At 49.0% G+C, this 19,034-nt stretch overlaps 1 protein-coding gene across 5 annotated transcripts in view; it reads left to right on the forward strand.

Annotated features, from left to right (window-relative positions):
• The window catches only part of LOC115353873 (monocarboxylate transporter 2-like), a 44,051-nt gene that overhangs the window by 15,186 nt on the left and 9,831 nt on the right, over positions 1-19,034 (forward strand). For 3 of the 5 annotated variants that reach the window (XM_041118760.1, XM_030043935.2, XM_030043936.2), the window contains one exon: positions 17,738-17,881. In XM_041118760.1, coding sequence (XP_040974694.1) covers positions 17,738-17,881 — 144 coding nt within the window. Of the gene's footprint in view, positions 1-511; positions 591-994; positions 1,255-1,984; positions 2,196-17,737; positions 17,882-19,034 lie in introns of those variants that run through there. The other 2 variants (XM_030043934.2, XM_041118761.1) reach the window with 2 other exon arrangements.

Consider the following 19,034-nt stretch of genomic DNA (forward strand, 5'->3'; position numbering starts at 1 on the left):
TCAGGGGGAGGCAAGGTTGAGCAAGATGCGTGTCTGGTAGCAAAACTGCAACTTTCCAGCAAGAGCAAACACTGCTAACGTTTCCCTAGACGGACTTCAATGTAAAAACTAGAATATACAGCGAATTGGTGAACGTAAACAGCGGGCGGAGAGCTGGGCAAGTCTGCAATGGTGTAGTGGTACTGGGACAGGAGAGCAGCCTGTAACTTTGTAATGGGGAGAAAAGAGCTGGGATGCTGGTGGAAACTTGGGGGGGGTGGGGGGGGGGGGGGGGCAAAAAAAAAATTGCCATTTAAATAGCTGAGGATGGTTTAATTAACGCCCGTGGGGTTTGTTTAACGCCCGTGGGGCGGCTGGGTGCCGCTACTGCCTCCCGCAGCGCCTCGGCTTGGGGGGGCGTCAAGGAAAACCAAGGAGGGGGGGAAAAGGGAAAAGCAGAAAGGCAGGGAAAAGACGGAGGAGGTTTGGTCTGTGTCCCCGTCCGCCGGGGCGGGCCGGTCCTGCGTGGGGCGGTGCGGGCGGCTCCCCCCGCCCCGGTCCGGCTTGTCCCGTCCCGTCCCGGCGGCCGTGGGGGCACCGCGGTCCCGCAGGTGGGTGCTGCTGCTGCTGCTGCCTGGGGGGGCTGTGGGTGGGCGTCCCACGCGTGTCCGGGGGCTACAGCCTTGAGGAGGGGGGCCGGGGGGCGCTGGGCACGCACGAGTGGGGCCGTGCACCGGGTCGGAGCCGCCGTTTCTTATCTTATACCCTAAGTATTTCTGGCACCGTCCTGTTCTCCCCCCCCCCCGCCCCAGTATGGATGCCAGGAGGGGTTATTACATATAGTTGATGTTCTTTGCGTTAAACGGCAACGCAAAACGGCAGGGGTGGGGTGCGACGTTAGAAATAACTAACTAGATCGAAGGTGCGTCGGGGCGATGCTGTCGCTGCAGACTGGGGGTGTGGGGGGAGCAGCATCTCCGCGGCTGACCCTGCACCTTTGCGTTTTGTGTTTCAGGGTTTCCCGAGGAACACTGGGCAGCCGCTTGCCCAGCTCGGCCATGTGCCCCCCCGCTAACGTGGGGCGAGCCCCCGGTCCGCCGGACGGCGGTTGGGGTTGGGTGGTGGTCGTCGGCGCTTTCATTTCGATCGGCTTCGCGTACGCCTTCCCCAAAGGCATAGCCATCTTCTTCAAAGAAATCCAGGATTTCTTTGGCACGTCCTATGGCGAGATCGCGTGGGTTTCCTCCATCATGTTGGCCACGACGTACGGTGCAGGTGAGTAAACCTGCACCAGCCCCTGCGGCGCGCTGTGTTGTAAAAGCAAAAATAAATCAGAAATCTCCGTTCTGGGCCAGCGTACAGGGAAAGCGGCAGTGGCCATCTGCATGGGCACTGTCAACAGGTTTATTTTCTGATCGTGTTTCCAATGTCATTTAGGGAAACAAGACCTATGCGGAGCCTGGAGGGGCTAAGGGGCAGTTTTTCAGATGTAAACTGGTGTTGGCTGGGATTTTCAAACAGGCCTCGTGCCTTCCAAATTTGTCAATATGTTCAGTGGATGCAGGCATCTTTTGACACATTTGGGTGCCTTTTGGGCATCTGAGGGACTCCAAATGCCTTTGAAAACGTGGTCTGTGACCAGTTTGGTGCTGACATCCCCTTTGTTTCTAGCTGGGTTTGCAGCACCTTTGCTACTTTTTGTAATAGGGCTCATTTCACTAATATGGGCACGGTGTTACGCAGGAGCATTTATAAAGGGGTGCAGCATCCTCTGCGCACAAGAGGCTGAGCTGCATGATGTGTCCCACTGCTGCATCCCCCTCCCCGGCCACGCTGCCGGCCACGGGCCGTGATGGGCGATTTCTCTGACACCACAAACAAAACGCGGCCTTGGCCCTGTCACCCAGCCCCTCCGTTCCCTCTAAAGGCAGGCAGCACCAGCCCTGCTCCTTGTATCCCAGTGGAGAGGGGACAGGCGAGCTGTTTTGAAGAGGCACTGGCACCCTCCTGCCTTGCTTTGACACCAGTTGGTAACTTTGCACCCAGAGGCTGCGAAGTAGGAGCATGGCCCGGAGCTGGTGCGTTGCTGAGGGTAGCAGGGGTGGTCTCCCACCCTGAAATCAGAAGATTACCTATGAAAGTTTTCCGTGGGCATCAGTGAAAAAGCCCTGAGAATATGCTGGTGTGAAATAGCTGGGTCTGGGTTTCAGCCAAAGGTGAGTGTGGAGAACAATAAACGAAGTAGCTGCTTGTTTATTGTGGCAGCTTATAATTACAGCAATGAAATCGCCAATCATTCTTATCAGTTGCAAAGCAGTGCATATAACTTTGCTCTTTTTTTTTATGATTTTGATATCACTTTCATGACTCAATGAAAAACTTGGGCTGCCTTTGATTAAATCTGCAATGGGAGGTAGACAGGAACCATGCTCTGTAATTGCAGGAAACTTCATCAATATTTACCCTGGCTATTAAAGCAATTCTGAAAATATTCTTTGTTTTTAAAAAGGGATTATTTTTTTTCCCTTAATAATGCACTATAGTGCTTTTTGGAGAGCGCAGCTGGTAATTGAAGTAAAGATGGTTTGTAAAAGTTTGGAAAGCAGAAGCGATGCTTGAATCGGAGCCTATCATAACCCACTCTATGGTAACCCGCTGCAAAGGCTTGGTCCCACGGAGAGTAGCTCTGCAAGGGCCGGGTTCCTATCTGAGAACCCACAAATGGAGAACTTTGAGGGCAAAACCCAAGCAGCGATTTAGAAAGAGAAATCCTCTGCTTAAGCCAGTGCCGTTGTCCCAGGCCACCCTCTTGGCCTCCCTGCGGGGATGCTGAGCCCGAGCCCTGGGGAGCGCTGTGGCTTTGGGATAGATTTCCACTGCGGCTTGTTATTAAATGCAGAGAAAAGCACTTTTGCCTCAGCCCCAGCAATATAATTAAGCAGTCTGCAGTGAAAAGGAAACAGCCGGGCTCTCTGTAGGCTGAACAGGAGCGAGTGGGTTGCAGTGGGCGAGGGAAACACTGCCGTGGGGAGGCAGGCGAAAGGACCGCTTCTTGTTTAGATGCTACTTAAATGCTGTTTTAAAGGGCTGGGGTAAATTATGTGGAATGTCTCTGAAGCAGTCAGGGGGGAAAAAAAGGAAAAGTAGGCAGCCCATGCCTTTGGTGTGTTCAGTTGCCTACAGATGAGAGTCTAGGAAGCTGCATAGTTTGGAAATCAAAGAGAGATGGCCAATATTTGGTACCAAAAGTATGCGAATGAGTGGAGGCTGCTGTAAATTGTGGTCTGGTGCTAAAATTAGGACATCACTTGTTGGGAGGGCTGCGGTTGGGGTTTTAATATAGGTGAGTGTGCTAAATGTGTCCCACGGAGAGCAGGGACCCCTGCTGTCCCTGATGGCTGGGTCCCTAACACATTTCTCTCTGTATTCCCAGTAGCTCAGGGCATCATACAGTGCAAGTCTTTTTTTCTGGGGAAATGCTGTATCTTCCATTGCACTCAGTCTCGGGTAGATGTTAACTGGGACTCTTTGCACCAGAATGATGATATTACGATTTCAACCACCATCATCCACAGTGAAGCAGTGGGAAACCCTGCTCTGCCATGGAGCGAGGGGGAGACCTTGATGGAGCGGCCCCAAAAAATCACGTCCCTTCTGCAGACTGCCACGTGCTGAAGCAGTATCTCATTGCCTGTCCCGTAACGCTGCAATAAATGTGCCAAACTAGCTACCTGTAGGTTGGGGGGTCCCTGACTGCCTCTGGGTTGTTGCCACCTCTGCTTTGTCTTCCAGTAAAAATGTGTCCCCCCACTCTCTGGTATGGAAGAGATGCTTCGTGGCTGACCATGACCGAGGGAGGACCATGCTCTGCAGATTAACCCTGCACCTGGCAGTGCCTGAAGTTACTCGCAGGGGTGTAGAATGGGGGGGCTTGAGCCTTTCCAGGTGCAGGTCACGGCTGACGAGCTGGTGCTGGAGCAGGTGAAATGCTGCTCTGATTGCCCTTGCCTTCTCCCGTCTGCAGGCTTTCCAACACACTTTCTTCTCTTTCTCTCCAAGTATTCAAGCCAGTGCTGTGTGCTCTGTACCTGGGATGTTGTAGTGGACTTTTATCCCAATTAACTGAGAGTCTTCTGCCTTTTTGCAAGGAGCTTTAACTTTACCCTCCCTTATGCTATTATACGGTAATATGGGGGATGATACAACTGTTAGACTTAATTGCAGGTGATTGTACCTTTGCACCTTCCCACTTGCCTTGCAGTTGCTCAGTTAGGTCCATTTAATAGTCCTCCCCTCCTCTGCTCTGCTCTCGAATAAGATTTATGCCTGTTTGATCATCCCTCTCTCTGCAGCAATCCAGGCTGAGACGCCGAGTTGCTCAGTGGCTGCAGACAGGGCTGCGGTGGGAGTTTGCAGAACATGGCGCAAATGAAACACACGTGCCCAAGAGCGTATTTATCGCATCTAATTTGATTGACTGGGCATTTAATGCCAGAGCGGGTTTGACTTATGAGCGACTTCAGTGATTTGGAAATTCTCATTAAAGGAACGGGGTGCTGGTTCCTGTGAGCTGCCAACGTCTTGCTCTGCTGCGGTGCCTGTTAGAGCTGTTAGGATGCCCGTGCGGCAAAGCTTGATTTACTTTGCTGAAAAACTAGAAAATAGTTTAACACTGGGTTTTTGCTAATCTTCTGAAAAAAAAAAAAAAAAAATTCTAAAAATGCCAAAGTAAGCTTTCAACACAGTCCTGAGTAACTAGTAGAGTTGCTAAACTGGGTAATTATTGCCATGGCTTGTCCGTTCCTTCCCTCCCTTTCCCAAATCGGTGGTGAGGCAGAACTGTCGCAGCCTGCGTGGGGGGGGCAGGGGGGTGCAGTCTACAGCCGCGTGGGCACCGTGTTGGGGGCACCGAGCATCTCCTACGTGAGGCATCAGGCCCGTGTCCTGGGGGGCCGGAGGGGCCAAATGGTGCATTTGCTGGTGTCAGGTGTGAGCTTCACAGCCACGAAAGGGAAGCCCCAAACTTGCCTCACCTCCACCCCCAGCTCCAGCAGCAGTAGATGGCCGTGATTTGGAAGGTGGCCGCGTAGATCAAAAGCTTTCCTCAAGAGCGCACGGGTTCTGCTGTTTGCTCGGTTGGCTTCAGGGAAAGGCCGTAGCGTTGCTGCCCCCTCTCCGGTGTTCGGTCTCCGGGCTGTGCCGTGGCTCTCGGAGCCAGGACTCGGGGCCAGCGAGGCCGGCAGCGGAGCAGAGGGATGTGTCCCACGAGGAGCGACCCGGCCGGCCGGCTCGGCTCCCTCCGGCGCCTTGGCAGGGTGCGGAGGGTCTGACGCTCTCGCTGACAACAGCTTTTGTTTGCGAACATCCTCGGGAGACAGTCCCTCATTTCTGTGGCATGCTCGTTGGTGTGGGGACTTGTTTTCAGGCTGTGCTGCTTGCTGTGTAACAGAGCTTATGTCTGCATTTTGTAAATAGTGCAAATGAAGCGTATTTTCTGAAAATACTCGCGTGAACTAACCCAAATCTCCGCTGGAGTAGCTCTGTTGACTTTGACAGAATGGATGCAGATTTACAGTGACCACCTGAGGCTTTGGCTTGTAGCACCAGAGCAGTTCCAGTTTTTCAGACTAAAACTGAAAATCAGCAGCCGACACTGTTTCTGCCCTTCACTTTTTGCTTAATTCCCCTAGGAAGCCGTTTTACACCAGCCAAGGCTCTGGCAATATATATTGCAGAAGTTTTAATGTGTCTTATCCCCCAGTTTCTTAATCTGAACTAGGTTGCAGAAAACAATTCTGTCACTATAATACAAGTAGTAAAACAGATTAGTGTGCAGTAAAGTGGATAGCCTGGACTTTATGATAGGGTACTTGTAGTTCTTGCCAGTGTTCATGTTCAGCAATTCCACGTTTCCAGGTGCGGAGGGAAAACTGAGAGGTTTGTGAGTGAGGAGCACTAGGGAACACTGCTTTTCTCTGACCAAATGCTGCAGGGTGAAACCCTATCAATCTGATAAAGAGGGATTTCTGTCTTGCAGCGTTTCTAGGGTTTTTTGGTTTGTTTTTTTTTTTTTTTTTTTTGTCACGGGTGAAGACCTCATTCCTTACCCCAAATGAGAAAAGTATTACAGAGCAGAGTCTTTGATGGATGGAAAGAAAAGGAACCAGGATCTGTCCATAAGGGACCAGGGAAGATGCCATCATCCTTCCCTAAAGGTACTTTCAGCTGCACTTCAGCTCCCAGCTATCAGGCTCTGGGGGTGGCGAGGACACGCCAACATTGTCAAAATGTGGAGCATCACGGGGCACCCGTCGTGCTGCTGCGTGCCCTCGGCAGGGTTTCCTTTTGCAAACTGCCTCCTTGGACTTTGCTAGGCCAGCACAACCAAGGTTCCCAAGGTCTTGCCTCATGTACAGGGATGAGGTTTGTTCGGGAAGACGACGTTAAAAAATACAACGGCAAAACCAAAAGCCTTTGGCTTTCACACCTCCCGACTTGGGCCGTGTGCCCATGTCATGTTCGCAATACCAAACTGAGCTGCACTTCTCCCATTTTTAAGGGTGACACGTTTCAAGCTAGGCCACAGATGAGTCCCCAGAGATAACCATGACCCAGGGAAAGCAGGAGGCAGCTGAGCTCCCAGGAAAGAAAAGATAAGCAATATTAATTTGCTAGTAATTTAGTTGCCCTATTCAGCAACAGGGGAAGCAGCCAAACATTCTAAAAATAAGAAATACTGATGCCACTAATTTAACAGCAGCAATGTTCTTGTAGCTGTTACAGTCTCCTCTAGGGCTATAAGAGAGGTAAGGGTCGTGGGAAGAAGTAATGTCTTTTATTATAGCCAACTGTTAGAGCTTGAACAATGAGCCAGCTTTCTGGCACATGTGCCAGAATAGAGAGAATAATTTAACCTAGGACAGTATCTGCATTTTCAGGGTTTTTTTTTAATGGTGTCTCTGTGGCCAAAATGCTCCTTTCATCATTGTAATGAAACAACAGAAGTCATCTGAGTGAAACTCAGAGATCAGATCCTGACACAGAGTCATTTCAGCTGATAAGCTTGAATAGCTGGGGCTGGAGCAGGAGACATCTGACCTCTTTTTTTTCCCCTCATTTTGAAGAATTTCACTCTTTCTTTTGCAATTGCTGTGCAGCTAAGCCTTGTGCATGTTTGTGTGCAGTTTGTAGATGTAAATATGTGCTGCTTCTGTTGTCCCTTAATACATAAAAAGCTAAGTTGCATCAGGACCATTGTTTTTTATTCAGTATATAGTGCAGTGGAGTCTTGGTCTCAGTTTTGCTATGCACTGCTGTAATACTCTCCCCAAAATCTCCAGGCTGCTGTTCTCACACATCCAAATTTCTATTTAAATTAGGGAATCACGTTGTGTCTATTTTGCAAAGACAGAAGCAGAGAGCCACCTTTTGCAAACACAAGAAAAATGAGAGCGTTTCTGAAGTAAAAGCCTTATCCTCAAGTCAGTCAGTGTTTATTACTTGTTATTTATTATTTATTGCTTTGTAATTGGATGAAATGTCTGAAGATTTAATTCTGGAGATGCTCCACAACTGAGTCTTTTCTCCAAAGAAACTTTCTCCCAGAGCTTGTAACTGCTTAATAGAGCATCTGCTAAAGCAGCAAGGAAGAGACTGGGAAGTTGAAAGTCGACCATTGACCTTGAACATTTAATCCAAAATTTTATAGCTGTATTTTATTACAGCGCTAGCATGATAAATTGCAGTGACAGGTTTAGAAAGCACCTTACAACATGCAGTGGCGTAAAGCTATATTAATAATGAGTTTGATTCGGCAGTTCTTAACTTAATCAAAACTGCCAATGTTCTCACCTGGTCTGGTCCAAACTCCATCAAAACCTTCTCTGCCTCCAGAACACCTCACCCAGGGCTCGCCACCCATCCCCAGTGCTTGCAAATAGTTGTGAAGTACCACAGCACTAAAAGGGGAAACTGAGGCATGGGAAGGGAGGTGTGGGGTTTTTTTTAAGGACAAGCAGCAAGTCCCAGGCCCGGATTCAGGACATGCAAGCTCTCTGCGAGCCAGTTTTGGCTCAGATGTTGCCTGATGGAACACAAGTGCTGGGGCAGGATGTGCCTTGACCGGTGGAGGCTTTATCGTGTTTCCTGCTAAAAGCTCGGTGTCGGGGCTGCCTGGCAAAATTGTGTGTTGTGCATTGCCCAGCATTTTGCAGTGGATTTTCTGTGTGTGGAAATGGCTGGGCATCCCCCTCGCTGCGGGGAAGAGAGCTGTTTGCATGAGAGCAGGTTGCCTGTGTTGGAGCATCCTACGGGGCTGTCATCTGGTTTAAGAAATAATCTCTCCAAGGCAGGAGTCCTTTAGCAGATACTGTGCTCACATGCTGGGGCTGCTGTTTTCATTCCCCGCTGCTAAGAAATGAGCTGCCGCAGCATGTGCTGGGGCTTTTTCTTGTTCTTTAAGAAACCCGGAGCCCCAAACCTGTGAGTTCCCACGCAAGTGGCTTCGCTCCTAAAAAGCAGAGGTTATCCTTGTGTGTTACGCCTGGGTGGTTGCTCTGTGGGCTTCCCATCGCTTTCTATAACGTGGGCTTAAGCAGAGAAATAAAAGGGTCAGTACCTGGGCACTGTTTGCATTAGGAGATGCTCAGCCCGTATGGATGCGGTGCGGATCTGCGGTGCGCAGCCGGCTGCTCGCTGGTCTTTCCAGGAAATCCAGCACCTGCGTCCTCTGGGTCCTGTGTTGTGTCTGACCACCCCGTGGGATGCCTCAGTTACCCGAGGGTGCCTGAAATGACACGAGCACCTCCTCATCAGCCCTTAGCGCTGAGTGAGGGTTACGAGTGAAGGGAGGGAGAGGAGGACAGGCGATATTTGCAGTAATGTCTCATGTGTCAGGTCTCTACTTACATGCTTACAGCATTGGTTCAACAACAAAAAAAATTCTCAGGTAGGGCTTTCGCTAGGATTTCCCTAGGCGTTTGCTTTTCCACCTGGATATTTTGTGTAGGCTGAAACAAAAGGAATATCTCTCTTTATCCACAGCGGATATCCAGCATCCTGCCATCGCTGCCCAAGCCCAGGCAGGTGCTCCCTGCATACCTGCGGCTCAGCTGCCTGGTGCTGGACTTTCTCCTTTTGCTTATTGTCACCACCTCTTGGAGTCCCACCAAGAGTCAATCAGCCTCCCCGTGTCATTGAAACGAGACATCTTCCCACACTGGGGCAATCCCTGGGGTAGCAGCACCATTATGATGGTGGATTTTGTTAAGAAAGCCGGATGAGGAATGATTTGATTTCAGTAATGGATGGCGCTGCAGATTCATATACTTCTCCTGCCTCTCAGAGAGCACACAAGCCCTGCAAGGTCACCATGTATGTGCTTATATTTTTTATTTTTTTAAATAGCCTTGTTCTACTTAAGAGCGATAATAGCACTATAGGTTCAGGTGAAATATTTCTGTGTTCGTGGACTTGGCCACAAAGCTTTATCATTTCGCCCTTCATTGGAGCTAGCAAGGTCACCAGGCAGCAGTAATAGAGATGTGATAGACTTAATAAAACCTGAGATTAGTAAGAACTAGGAAGAAGAAAGCGAAGAGTTTTAGTTGGGGAGTTGTTAATGCTTCGCAGGCAGGTGTTAAGTCCAGGAGTAAGTTATAATCCACTTCCACAGGTGAAGTTCAAACACGTGAAGGCTGCTTTCCCCGGTCAGTACAGCATGCGTTTTGTGTGTTGCCGTAGGAAGGAGCACGAAAGCATTGATGGCAACCTGTCCCGCAGCACTGCAGCTTTTTCTGCCCCTGGACGGCTCTGCAGCCTAACAGGTCTCTTGGTCAAATTATGTAGGGCTTCCAGGAGGTGGGCAAAGCCCTTTTTGGAAAGCATGGCCAGGTAGGGACTGATTTGCTTGTAGAGCGGTGTGTTAAGACTGGTAACGAAGGGCTGCTGATCTCAGGCAAGAGGTGTTTCAGCCATGTAGGGAACTCATGTTCTGCAGCTGGGCTTCAAATGACGGAAGGGATAGAAGTCTGCGGTCCTGCCAAAGCAAAAGGTTAGCTAAAAAAATCATGGGAAAGAAATTCAAAAAACATGAAGTCATGACCTTCTGAAGGTCAGCGGCTGTGATCTGCTGTGCGGGTGAGATCCAAACCAGCAGCCTGGGGAAACCACTGAGCGCAGGCAGCTGTGTGCTCGGCACCTGCGACGCCATCCCCTTGCAGGAGCAGTTATTTAATTGCCTAAATATGAAGTGACACGAAGGACCTTGGCTCCAGCCCCAGTTTTGGAGCTGTTGGCCTGTGGCTCCTCCGTGAGCTGCAGGAGCAGCGCATGTCAGCTCTATAATCTGGAAATTGAAATGCCGAAGCACTGATCAGATAAGATTGCTGGATAAGGAAGAGGACGCTTTGTCTTTCTGAAGCTTGGGCCTCGTCTGCTTTGGTTTTCTCCTTTTTTTTTTTAACAGCAGGATGCTGCGGTGGCAAATGCATGTATTTCTGATGGGAGGTCAGTGTCCCTGGCTTCCCAAGGACGTGCCGGGTGGGTGCAGGGGAGGGAGGGCTGCCGCAGCTTGGTTTCTGCAGCAGATCATTATACCCGCTGCCTTCTCAGCTCGATACGGTGCCAATCCTGCCCCGGAGACCCAGCACCACAGAGGCTGGACTGACCAGTTTGATGATCGAGTAACGCGTGTCCAGGCAGCCTCTCCCATGCTTCGCTTATGCATCTTATAGGGGTTGTGCTGAAACTGCAGCCATTGCTTCTTTCAATGTACAGACCATTTTCCTCACCTACGGGGGCGAAAGAGAGGCAGCTTCTGGTGGCTGGTTAGCTGTTGGAGCTGCTATTGCATATGCTTCAGCCTCCTTATTTAAAAAAGATTGTTCGCAGTGCAAAGTAATACTAACAGAAGGCATCAGGGCAGTTTAGGGGTGCACAGGTCTTTGGAAGCCGCCCTTTGGGGTCTGGCAGAGGGGTGTTTGATACCATGGCTCTCACCTGAGGTGTTTGCTCGCCGCCGCTTGTCCCCCAGCGCCGGCGTGCGCGGCCGTCCCGTCTCCAGCAGCACCGCCTGAGGAAGCGCCAGTTGTGCGCGAGCTCCCCAGCCATCGCAGGTGCAAACTAAACCATCGGAACCAAGCAGCTGAGACTACTAATACGCTGTATTATTACCAGGTACCACCAAATCTTCTCCGGTGATCTGGAGCAGGCACGTGCAGGGCTCAGTTAGCGTGGGTCAGCTGGTGAGCAGCAGTTCTCCAAGCCCAAGGTGACAAACACTTAAGAGCACGAGCCATCCAGGTCCTGGACCTTGGACTTCTCTTCTAGCAAGGCAAAAGACTGAAAGGCTGCAGGTTTTAACGCCCCCCCCATCCCTTTCCCCCTGCCTTTGCGACTGTGCCCGGTGTTTTCTCAGGCCACCTCCCTTTCGGGCTGTGCATCGTTACCGGGTGCTGATTGCTGATGCTGATCCCCTCCGCCTCGGGAGGTTGGTGGATTCTGGCAGCGTGTTAATAATGCGGGGGCACTTGCTTTCATTTGCGGGGTAATGAGGAGGTTGCTGTGTTACAATGGGCTGGTACCCTGGTGGATAAATTACGAGGCCAAAGGCAGTGTTGTTATTCCACCGAGGGAATGAGATTATTACTGAGGAAATTGCAGGCCTGCTCCTGTCGTTGTTTTACTACTAGTGTAATAATAGACTTTGTTTTATTAGTATAAATGATTTCCCCCCCCCTTTCCTCCCAGCTGAGTACGCTCCGCTCCTTCTTACCGTCCCCAGTGACTCCACATAGTCAACGCCAGTCATGTCGCGCTGAGTTCCTCAGTGTTATCTGTGTTTTCACAGCACTTTGGAAAATATTAACTATCCGGGCAGTTCTTTTGGTGCTGACCAATGTCCCTGTACAGTAACAGCTCTTTAGAGCCGCTTATCACTGTGGAAAAGTGGGAAAAGCTGAGCTGCACGTTGCAGCCCCAGCGATGGGGACACTGGTGGTCCCAAATCTGCCAGCACTGGGGTGCGTGCAGTGGACTATTTTAAAGTGTTGCTATTTTATCATCTGCATGGCCATCAAATGGTCTTACCAGCAGACATGTTTGCAATGGCTCTATGCCACTTTACACTGTCAGAAGGTCAGTCTTGTGAAACCTGGAAAAAACTCACATTGCATGGAGGCCTCTGGGTTACGGGGTCAGCCTTTCAGACTCTCAGCTCTTAGCTGCTTCTCTGAGAGCCCTGCACAGAAATATTTCAGCAGAAATTCATCTAAGCCAGGTTCCACCGAAAGGGGGAAAAGTGTTTCTGTTAGTACTAGGTTAAATTAAAAAAAATGACAAACCAAACTTTACAAATAAGGGAGATCTCTCTCTATATATGGTCAGAGGTATGGGAGAGAAGAATATTTTAGTCCCTGTTAAAAAAACATTGGTGTTTTGCACCAACACTGGAAGTTTTGCAGCTCATAAAAAATTCATTAGGCTTATTGAGGAAAACAGAAAGGCAATTCAGGTGTCTATTTTTTTGAGCACTGTTATACTTGCGAGAGTTTAAGCCAGACTGGATTGATATTTCTTGTTAAATGCCAACACTGCATTATGATCCTCTCTGGATCATAGTTGAGCAGCTCTAAAAGAATAAATGACAAGATGGCCTGGCTTTGTGGACGAGAAGAGAGGAGAGTCCAGGGTATTTTGCATTTTCTTTATGGCTTTACAATCTCCTCTTCAGGGTCCTTTTCACTTCTGCAAACACAAAACTCAAGGTGAAAAGTAATTGGACAAGCTAACAAATGAGTTAGGGTTTGTTGTATTTCCCACCGGCGAGTTCCTGTGTTTTGCTTGCCACCAAGATCAGCTTCTTTGACATGGCCTTTCACGTACCAGCTAACAACGAATGGAAATCTGCCACAGGTATGAGAAAAGAGAGGCTTTATGCAGGACAGGCACTAAACCAGCATGATTTATATAGGCTGAGGATAGTGCTTTACATTACATCAGTCTTCAGCAGTGCCATGATCCCAGCAGCATCTTTGGGGGATATTTGGTGCAAACTGTTACTCTCCAGACTGCAGTTTTACTGCAGGCAGAACCCCCTTTGTGTGTACCCTGCTCTGCAAGGGTTTGGGGTGTAAAGCAAGGCATTTCTGAGCAGGCTTTCCTGGCTTTTACCCGGGGGACGATGGTAGCTCCACTGGAGAGCGTGTCCCCCAGCAGTGCCCTGCGAGCCAGGGGAGGTGCAGAGCCACGAGCATGGCTCCGAGCGAAGCCAGCGGCAGGATGAAGCTCAGCATCCCCCGTGTGTCCTCTGCTGTCTCGTGTCATCCCCTTGCGGTGGATGATAAATGATGGCCATGGCTGGAAGTTCATTAGGAGGGAAGAAGCCACTTGCTGGGTTGTGGAAGCAGCTGCCTTGTTTCCTAAGGCTGGGTGGGTGGAAATGCCATCCCTCCCCGCAGCGAAGCACTGCCTGCTACCAGCCCCGTGTCGGCAGCCTTGTCCTTGTTACGTATTGGGGTGTAAAGGGGTGATTAAATTTTACTTCTCATTTCCTCATTAGAAGTTGCAGTGCTGCCATGGTGGGGGGGTTGTGGGGACAGCGCTGGCTGGGTGACACTAGCCCTGGCTGCTCCGGTCCCTGAGCAGCCATGCACTGGGGACACGCTCAGCACCTGAGATGGCTTTTGCTCCTTGCCGTGACTTTTCGGGGACTTAGATAGCATTCGTGTGGCTGCTTCTGCTAAGTCGAGCCAGGTAAATGGCGGCTTTCTGAGAGTTTTGCCGGCTGTTTCTCTTGCCCTGTCTTTACCTGACTCTGTAAATTAAGAGGCAAAAATCACCCTAACTCCTGTTAGCTTCTCCCGTCTTTGGCTCGCAGGAAGGAAGAATGATTTCGTTTGGATGTCAGGACAGGGAGCCTGTGGTTCCTGCATGTTTGACCAGGCAGGTATTAGCAGGTAAAGGTGCCTTGGGATCTAAGCTGCACACACCGTTACTGTAAATGGTTTCTGTGTGATAATATACAGCATCTTTATTCTTTTCATGCTAGCTGAATAACTGGTAAATGACAGGTCCTGCTTTTCAATTCCACCGTGTTTCCAGGGGCTGTCACGCTTTTAATTTTTGCAATAGCTGCAAGCAAAGCAGTAATCGTGTTTCCTATTTCCCACAACTGCGGTGCTGGCTTTGTTGTTCCCTCTTCTTAATTCCTCTGCCCTGACTTGAGCTATTTGATGTTTTCTGAAGATCCCCACAACACCGTTGTTAAAGTTATCCAATGTTTGATGGCTAATCATCAGCCCTCTGTGAGAAATACGCTACAGGTGGCATGTGGCAGGGCAGGGCAGGAGAGGTGCATTTAGATCTGTTGGGTGTGATGCTGATCACCGAAGACATCTGGGCAGGGTGAAGGTGTACGTGTCTGTGCTTCGTGCGCCTGCCCAAATTGGCAGGGTTTGCGTGCTGAAGTGTGCACAGCTATGTGACATATTGCGTGCGCCAGTTTCTGCTGAGAGATGGGACAGCTTTTGAAAGGCTGCTCCATTAAAGCCTATGGACGTTTCTGTAGGTCCAAATGACTTAAGTGGAAGTAATTTTGGGGATGTGATTTTGCATTTGCTTCAGTGCATTTGAAAGGTCTGCTCAGGACTATTACAAAACCTTCGGTCTATGAGCAGCAGCTCAGGGAAGTTTGGTTTCCCAACTGTTTGAGGTCTTGGGTTGGATTCTCTGGTGTCTCGTAAAGTGTAGGTCTAGCTGATGCTTTCTCTGCAGGTTGAGTGCTCATCATGGCCTTTGCTGTGGATTCTCCAGTGGCTGGAAAGGTTTAGTCTAGATGTTCTGCTCCTGCTTTCTCTTCCCACCAGCTGCATTTAGCACCTTACAGGTCTCCGACCCTCAGTCCTCTGTGGGTGAGGCTGGTCAGGGAGATCAAATGCTGTCACTCACAATTGTGTGCTGTGATCCTGTACATCGGCTTCTTTAGCAAAGCAGGCTTACAGGGCCTGGACTTAAGGTTTCAGGCTGTGAAGGAGAAAGGCTTATGTTGCTTCTGAGAGTTTGTCACAGTTCCCTATGAGCTTGGCCCAGCCCAGGCAGATAATGCCTTTGAGATCACAGCTCTCCCACGCGGACTGGCAAATAAGCGGGACTGATTATCCCCCTTTAAAACTGATAATGCTGGTTACAGCAGAAGGCGGCTGTTTGCTGAAGGTCACGCAGACCTGCTGCAAAGCATTGCACAAGACAAGAACAGGGAGCAGCTGCGGTCTCGTGGCTTAATAAGTGATCGCTGGGAAGTTGCGATGTGGTTGAGGACGATGCACGTTCATGAGGATGATGATGCACATTCATGGAGGGTGCCCCAGGGTCACAGGAAGGGTGCTCTCATTTGTAAAGCTAGTGGTTGGGATATGAACTTTTGCTTTCATCTACTCCAGCCTCTATTCCGGGTTGTCCCCATGGCTGGGAAACAGAGCAGAATGTGTCCCACCCTCAGCCCCTTCCAGTTCATCATCTGTCGTCATGGTCCAAATCCATCCTTACTGATGGGTGAAGCCAATACAACAGCTGATGGACTGGAGTGAGAGGGACGTGGATCCCTATTTCCCTTCTCCCAGGGTGGATGCTGCAAGAGTGGGACATATGTGAGCATTTTGTTTTACTTCTCAGAGCAGGGGCTTCTCGCCCTGGGAGCTGCCCTGAGTCAGAGTAGGAGAGGGGCCTTAGCAGGAATCTTGTGGGCTTTAAATGCTGTGCTCCATGGTACGACATCCTATACTTTTAGGGCTAATGTGAAAGCCCTCTGCCAGTGGGAGAAGGTAATTGAAACCACATTTTCTTAGTTGAGTAATTAGATTGATTCTGGAGAAATGCGGACATGTGGAAAATTGAAAAATGGAAGAGTTATGTGCCCTTAGGCTGCAGATGAATATGTTGGTGCCGTTCTGAGGAACACTGGCTCGATCTTTTGAATTACAGGACTCACGGAGACCAGCTCAAGCATGTTGCAAGTGCAAGCCCTGACCAGGGGAAATTCAGTGAGAAAGGGGTCCCTTTCCTCCTGTGCTGATCTGACATATGTATCTCTTTCCCCAGAACTTCTCGTTGAATTCTGTAGTGCTCTGTGCAGCAAAAGGATGCATGCATGTGAATCCAATTACAGGATTAGGAGAAAAAACTCTCCATGTAATTATACACTTACGGATATTTTAACTGAATGGTGCATTCGATGGGACCATCTCACAGATCACACAGTTACAGGGATGCTGTTAAGTCTGTGCTTGTGTGTATTTCATTTATGAGTGTTTTGACCTTAGACAACTAGTGGAAAGTATTTTACATGTTACAGATGTAACAATGGGCTTCATTCCCTAGATTAAATGAGTCATACCTACTGTTTTTTATTCTGGCACATTATAAGAGCTGAGAACTTGTTCAGATGCTGTCAGCCATGCTGAGGGGATATTGGGGGTTTGGGTCCAGCTCTTCTGCTCAAGTGTGCTGCGGTTTGCGGGGTCTGCAAAGAGCTGTGGCACTGTTTCTGTCTGAGACTATTTAAGCAAAGCTAAATATCCTACCAAATGGCTCTGCGGTGAGGTAGATCCCACAGTCAAACTCTTCATAGATGCCTGTAAGCTTATAATACCTGTTTCCAGTAATCTGTATGTGGACAGCGTGGGCTGCTTGTAACAGCAGGAATGAAGGCAAACCGGCACGCTGGGCTCCGAAACACCATTGCTTTGTGCTGAGGAGCACCAGAAATAGGCAGGTAAGATAGCTACTAAATGCTGCCTGTATCCTCCTTCCTCATTTCCAGCATCATTTCTGCAGCATTTTGGTTCGGGGTTTTTGAGTAATACGGAATCTTTTTCTTACATCTCATAGCTTGACTTCTGGACCACTCTTTCCTGCTCAGTTTGCTTTCTCTCGTTCTGACTTCTCAGCCTGAGTTAACTTCAGAGTTGGCTCTGCTTTGAGCGGGAGGTTGGTCCTGAGACTTTCAAAGTCCCTCTGACATATATTATTCTGTGATTCTGATTTTTACTGGTCCTCCAGCTGGTTGAGACTACTGTACACAAGACCTCCTTTCTTTCCTCCTCCGCCCAAAGCATGTTCCACTTCCTCGGATTTAAGTGCTTCCTTTCAGCGTGCAGAGTTTTTGTTAAGCCATTTCCCTCTTTCATAATTTTGCACTTTCCTGAACCACCTCTTTACATAAATGCAAGACCAAACTGGTTCATTTGTGCTCCAGCTAATCCATCATCCCAAACTGTTTCTACCTACATAGACTGCTATCAAGATTTAATTAACAAATGTTCTGCTGAAGCTTCAGTCCTGGTCAGCAGTATTGGAACTGCATTAAATAGAGGCATTAAAAATGCAACAGTATTCATGGTATCAGCCTCATAATATGAACCACTGCTTTCTGTGTATGGTTTAGCATCATAATAAATCAAGAAGCTCCTATGCTCGGATCATGTGTTCACCTGATTTGTTATTGCCGTTTGCCTTCTCTGATGACACTTTAAAGTCCTGGGGACAGGAGCTGTCACGGAGTACACAGCCACCGTGTGGCATGGGACATGCTGCCATCTCCACGCAATGCCGATCATCTTCCTCTCTTTTTCCATTTTCTTCCTGAAGTCACCCTAGAAGTCGTCAGGGGCACTGATAGTGCAGAGTTTTACCTGGTTTGGGTCAAACATGCCCTCTGTCGGATGATACCTACCTCAAGGACCATTTTGTTCTCTTTCCCCAGGTCCCATTAGCAGTATTTTAGTAAACCGCTACGGCAGCCGACCGGTGGTTATATTCGGAGGCCTGCTGTGTGGCATTGGGATGGTCTCAGCCGCTTTCTGCACCAGCATCCTGCAGCTCTACATCTGCGTGGGCTTCATTACAGGTAAGAAGCATCGCCTTTCCACCCGCGCTTGAGGTTCACTTCTGGTGGCTTGGGGTGTCCACACTTGGGCACCTCAGCCAAACGCAGCGGGAACCTGGTGAGATAAAAAGCCGGTGAGACAAGGGCCCTCGCTTATTCACTGCTCCAGATGAACTTTAGCAAAGAGCATATCCCTCGCTTAAGCGCTGCGTTCCTGGCTGAGCGTCGGGTGCGGGATCTTAGCAGGGGATGTGCTCTTCGCAGATGAGCGCTCTCGGCCAGAGGCGACGGTGAGGATGGCCATCAGTGCCCTCAGCTCCCGCTGAAGCGAATGCGTTGACTGCACTCTCCCCCGGGCAAGGCAAGCCCTTCCAGATACAAGTGTGACTATGAAGAAAGCACCTGTGTTCCTATATTACTGTGCATTATCTTCTCTCTATATGAAATGAGATTTCAGGCGTTTGCTTTAGTTTACTTGCCCTTTGCCTGCTTGTGAGGTTGGGAGGTCCTTTATCTGAAAATAATAACTACCGGGGTTGATTGAAAATATGCAATGTTCTACCTAGTGAGAAAAATATAAAACTGTATTTCCTTATTGAAGTTACAATTTGAATTGTCTGTATTGAAATATGAATTTCCATATTGGAAACTCAAACAGGAGAAGGCATAGGCTCAGTCCAGCATCTTTAAAGCCTGCAGTTCCTGGGTTATTGCTTTTAAGGGTAGACGGATTGGAGTGAGTTCTCCACCTGTGTGAGTATAGATACTTAATTGTAAGCATTTTTCTTTCATTATTTTGGCTAAGGTACAGCCAATGTTTCTTCCAGCGCAGCTAGGACATCTGCCTGAAAACATGACACAATGAGCTCAAAATTGGCTTTTGAGGTTGCAAGGTGTATGTTTTAATGAATGTTCCCTATCTCTCTGCAGCCACATTAAGTGTTGCTGCTTTCTGAATATGAGAAGTGCGAACTCAACATTTAAAATCAATAAAAGCAGCCACTAGCAAAGTAAATTGGGACAGCAAGTTTGTCACCCTGTTCTCCTACACCAATATTGCTTTATTAAATCTGTACAGTAGTGAATAAATCCCCATGTAGGATTTCCTCTCTTAAACCTTACTCTTTCTAAGGAGAGTCACTGTAGTTAGACGAAACTGTTATTCCTGAATGAA

This window comes from Aquila chrysaetos, chromosome 20 (genome assembly GCF_900496995.4).
Source record: "Aquila chrysaetos chrysaetos chromosome 20, bAquChr1.4, whole genome shotgun sequence".
In the NCBI taxonomy this organism is placed as follows: Eukaryota; Metazoa; Chordata; class Aves; order Accipitriformes; family Accipitridae; genus Aquila; species Aquila chrysaetos.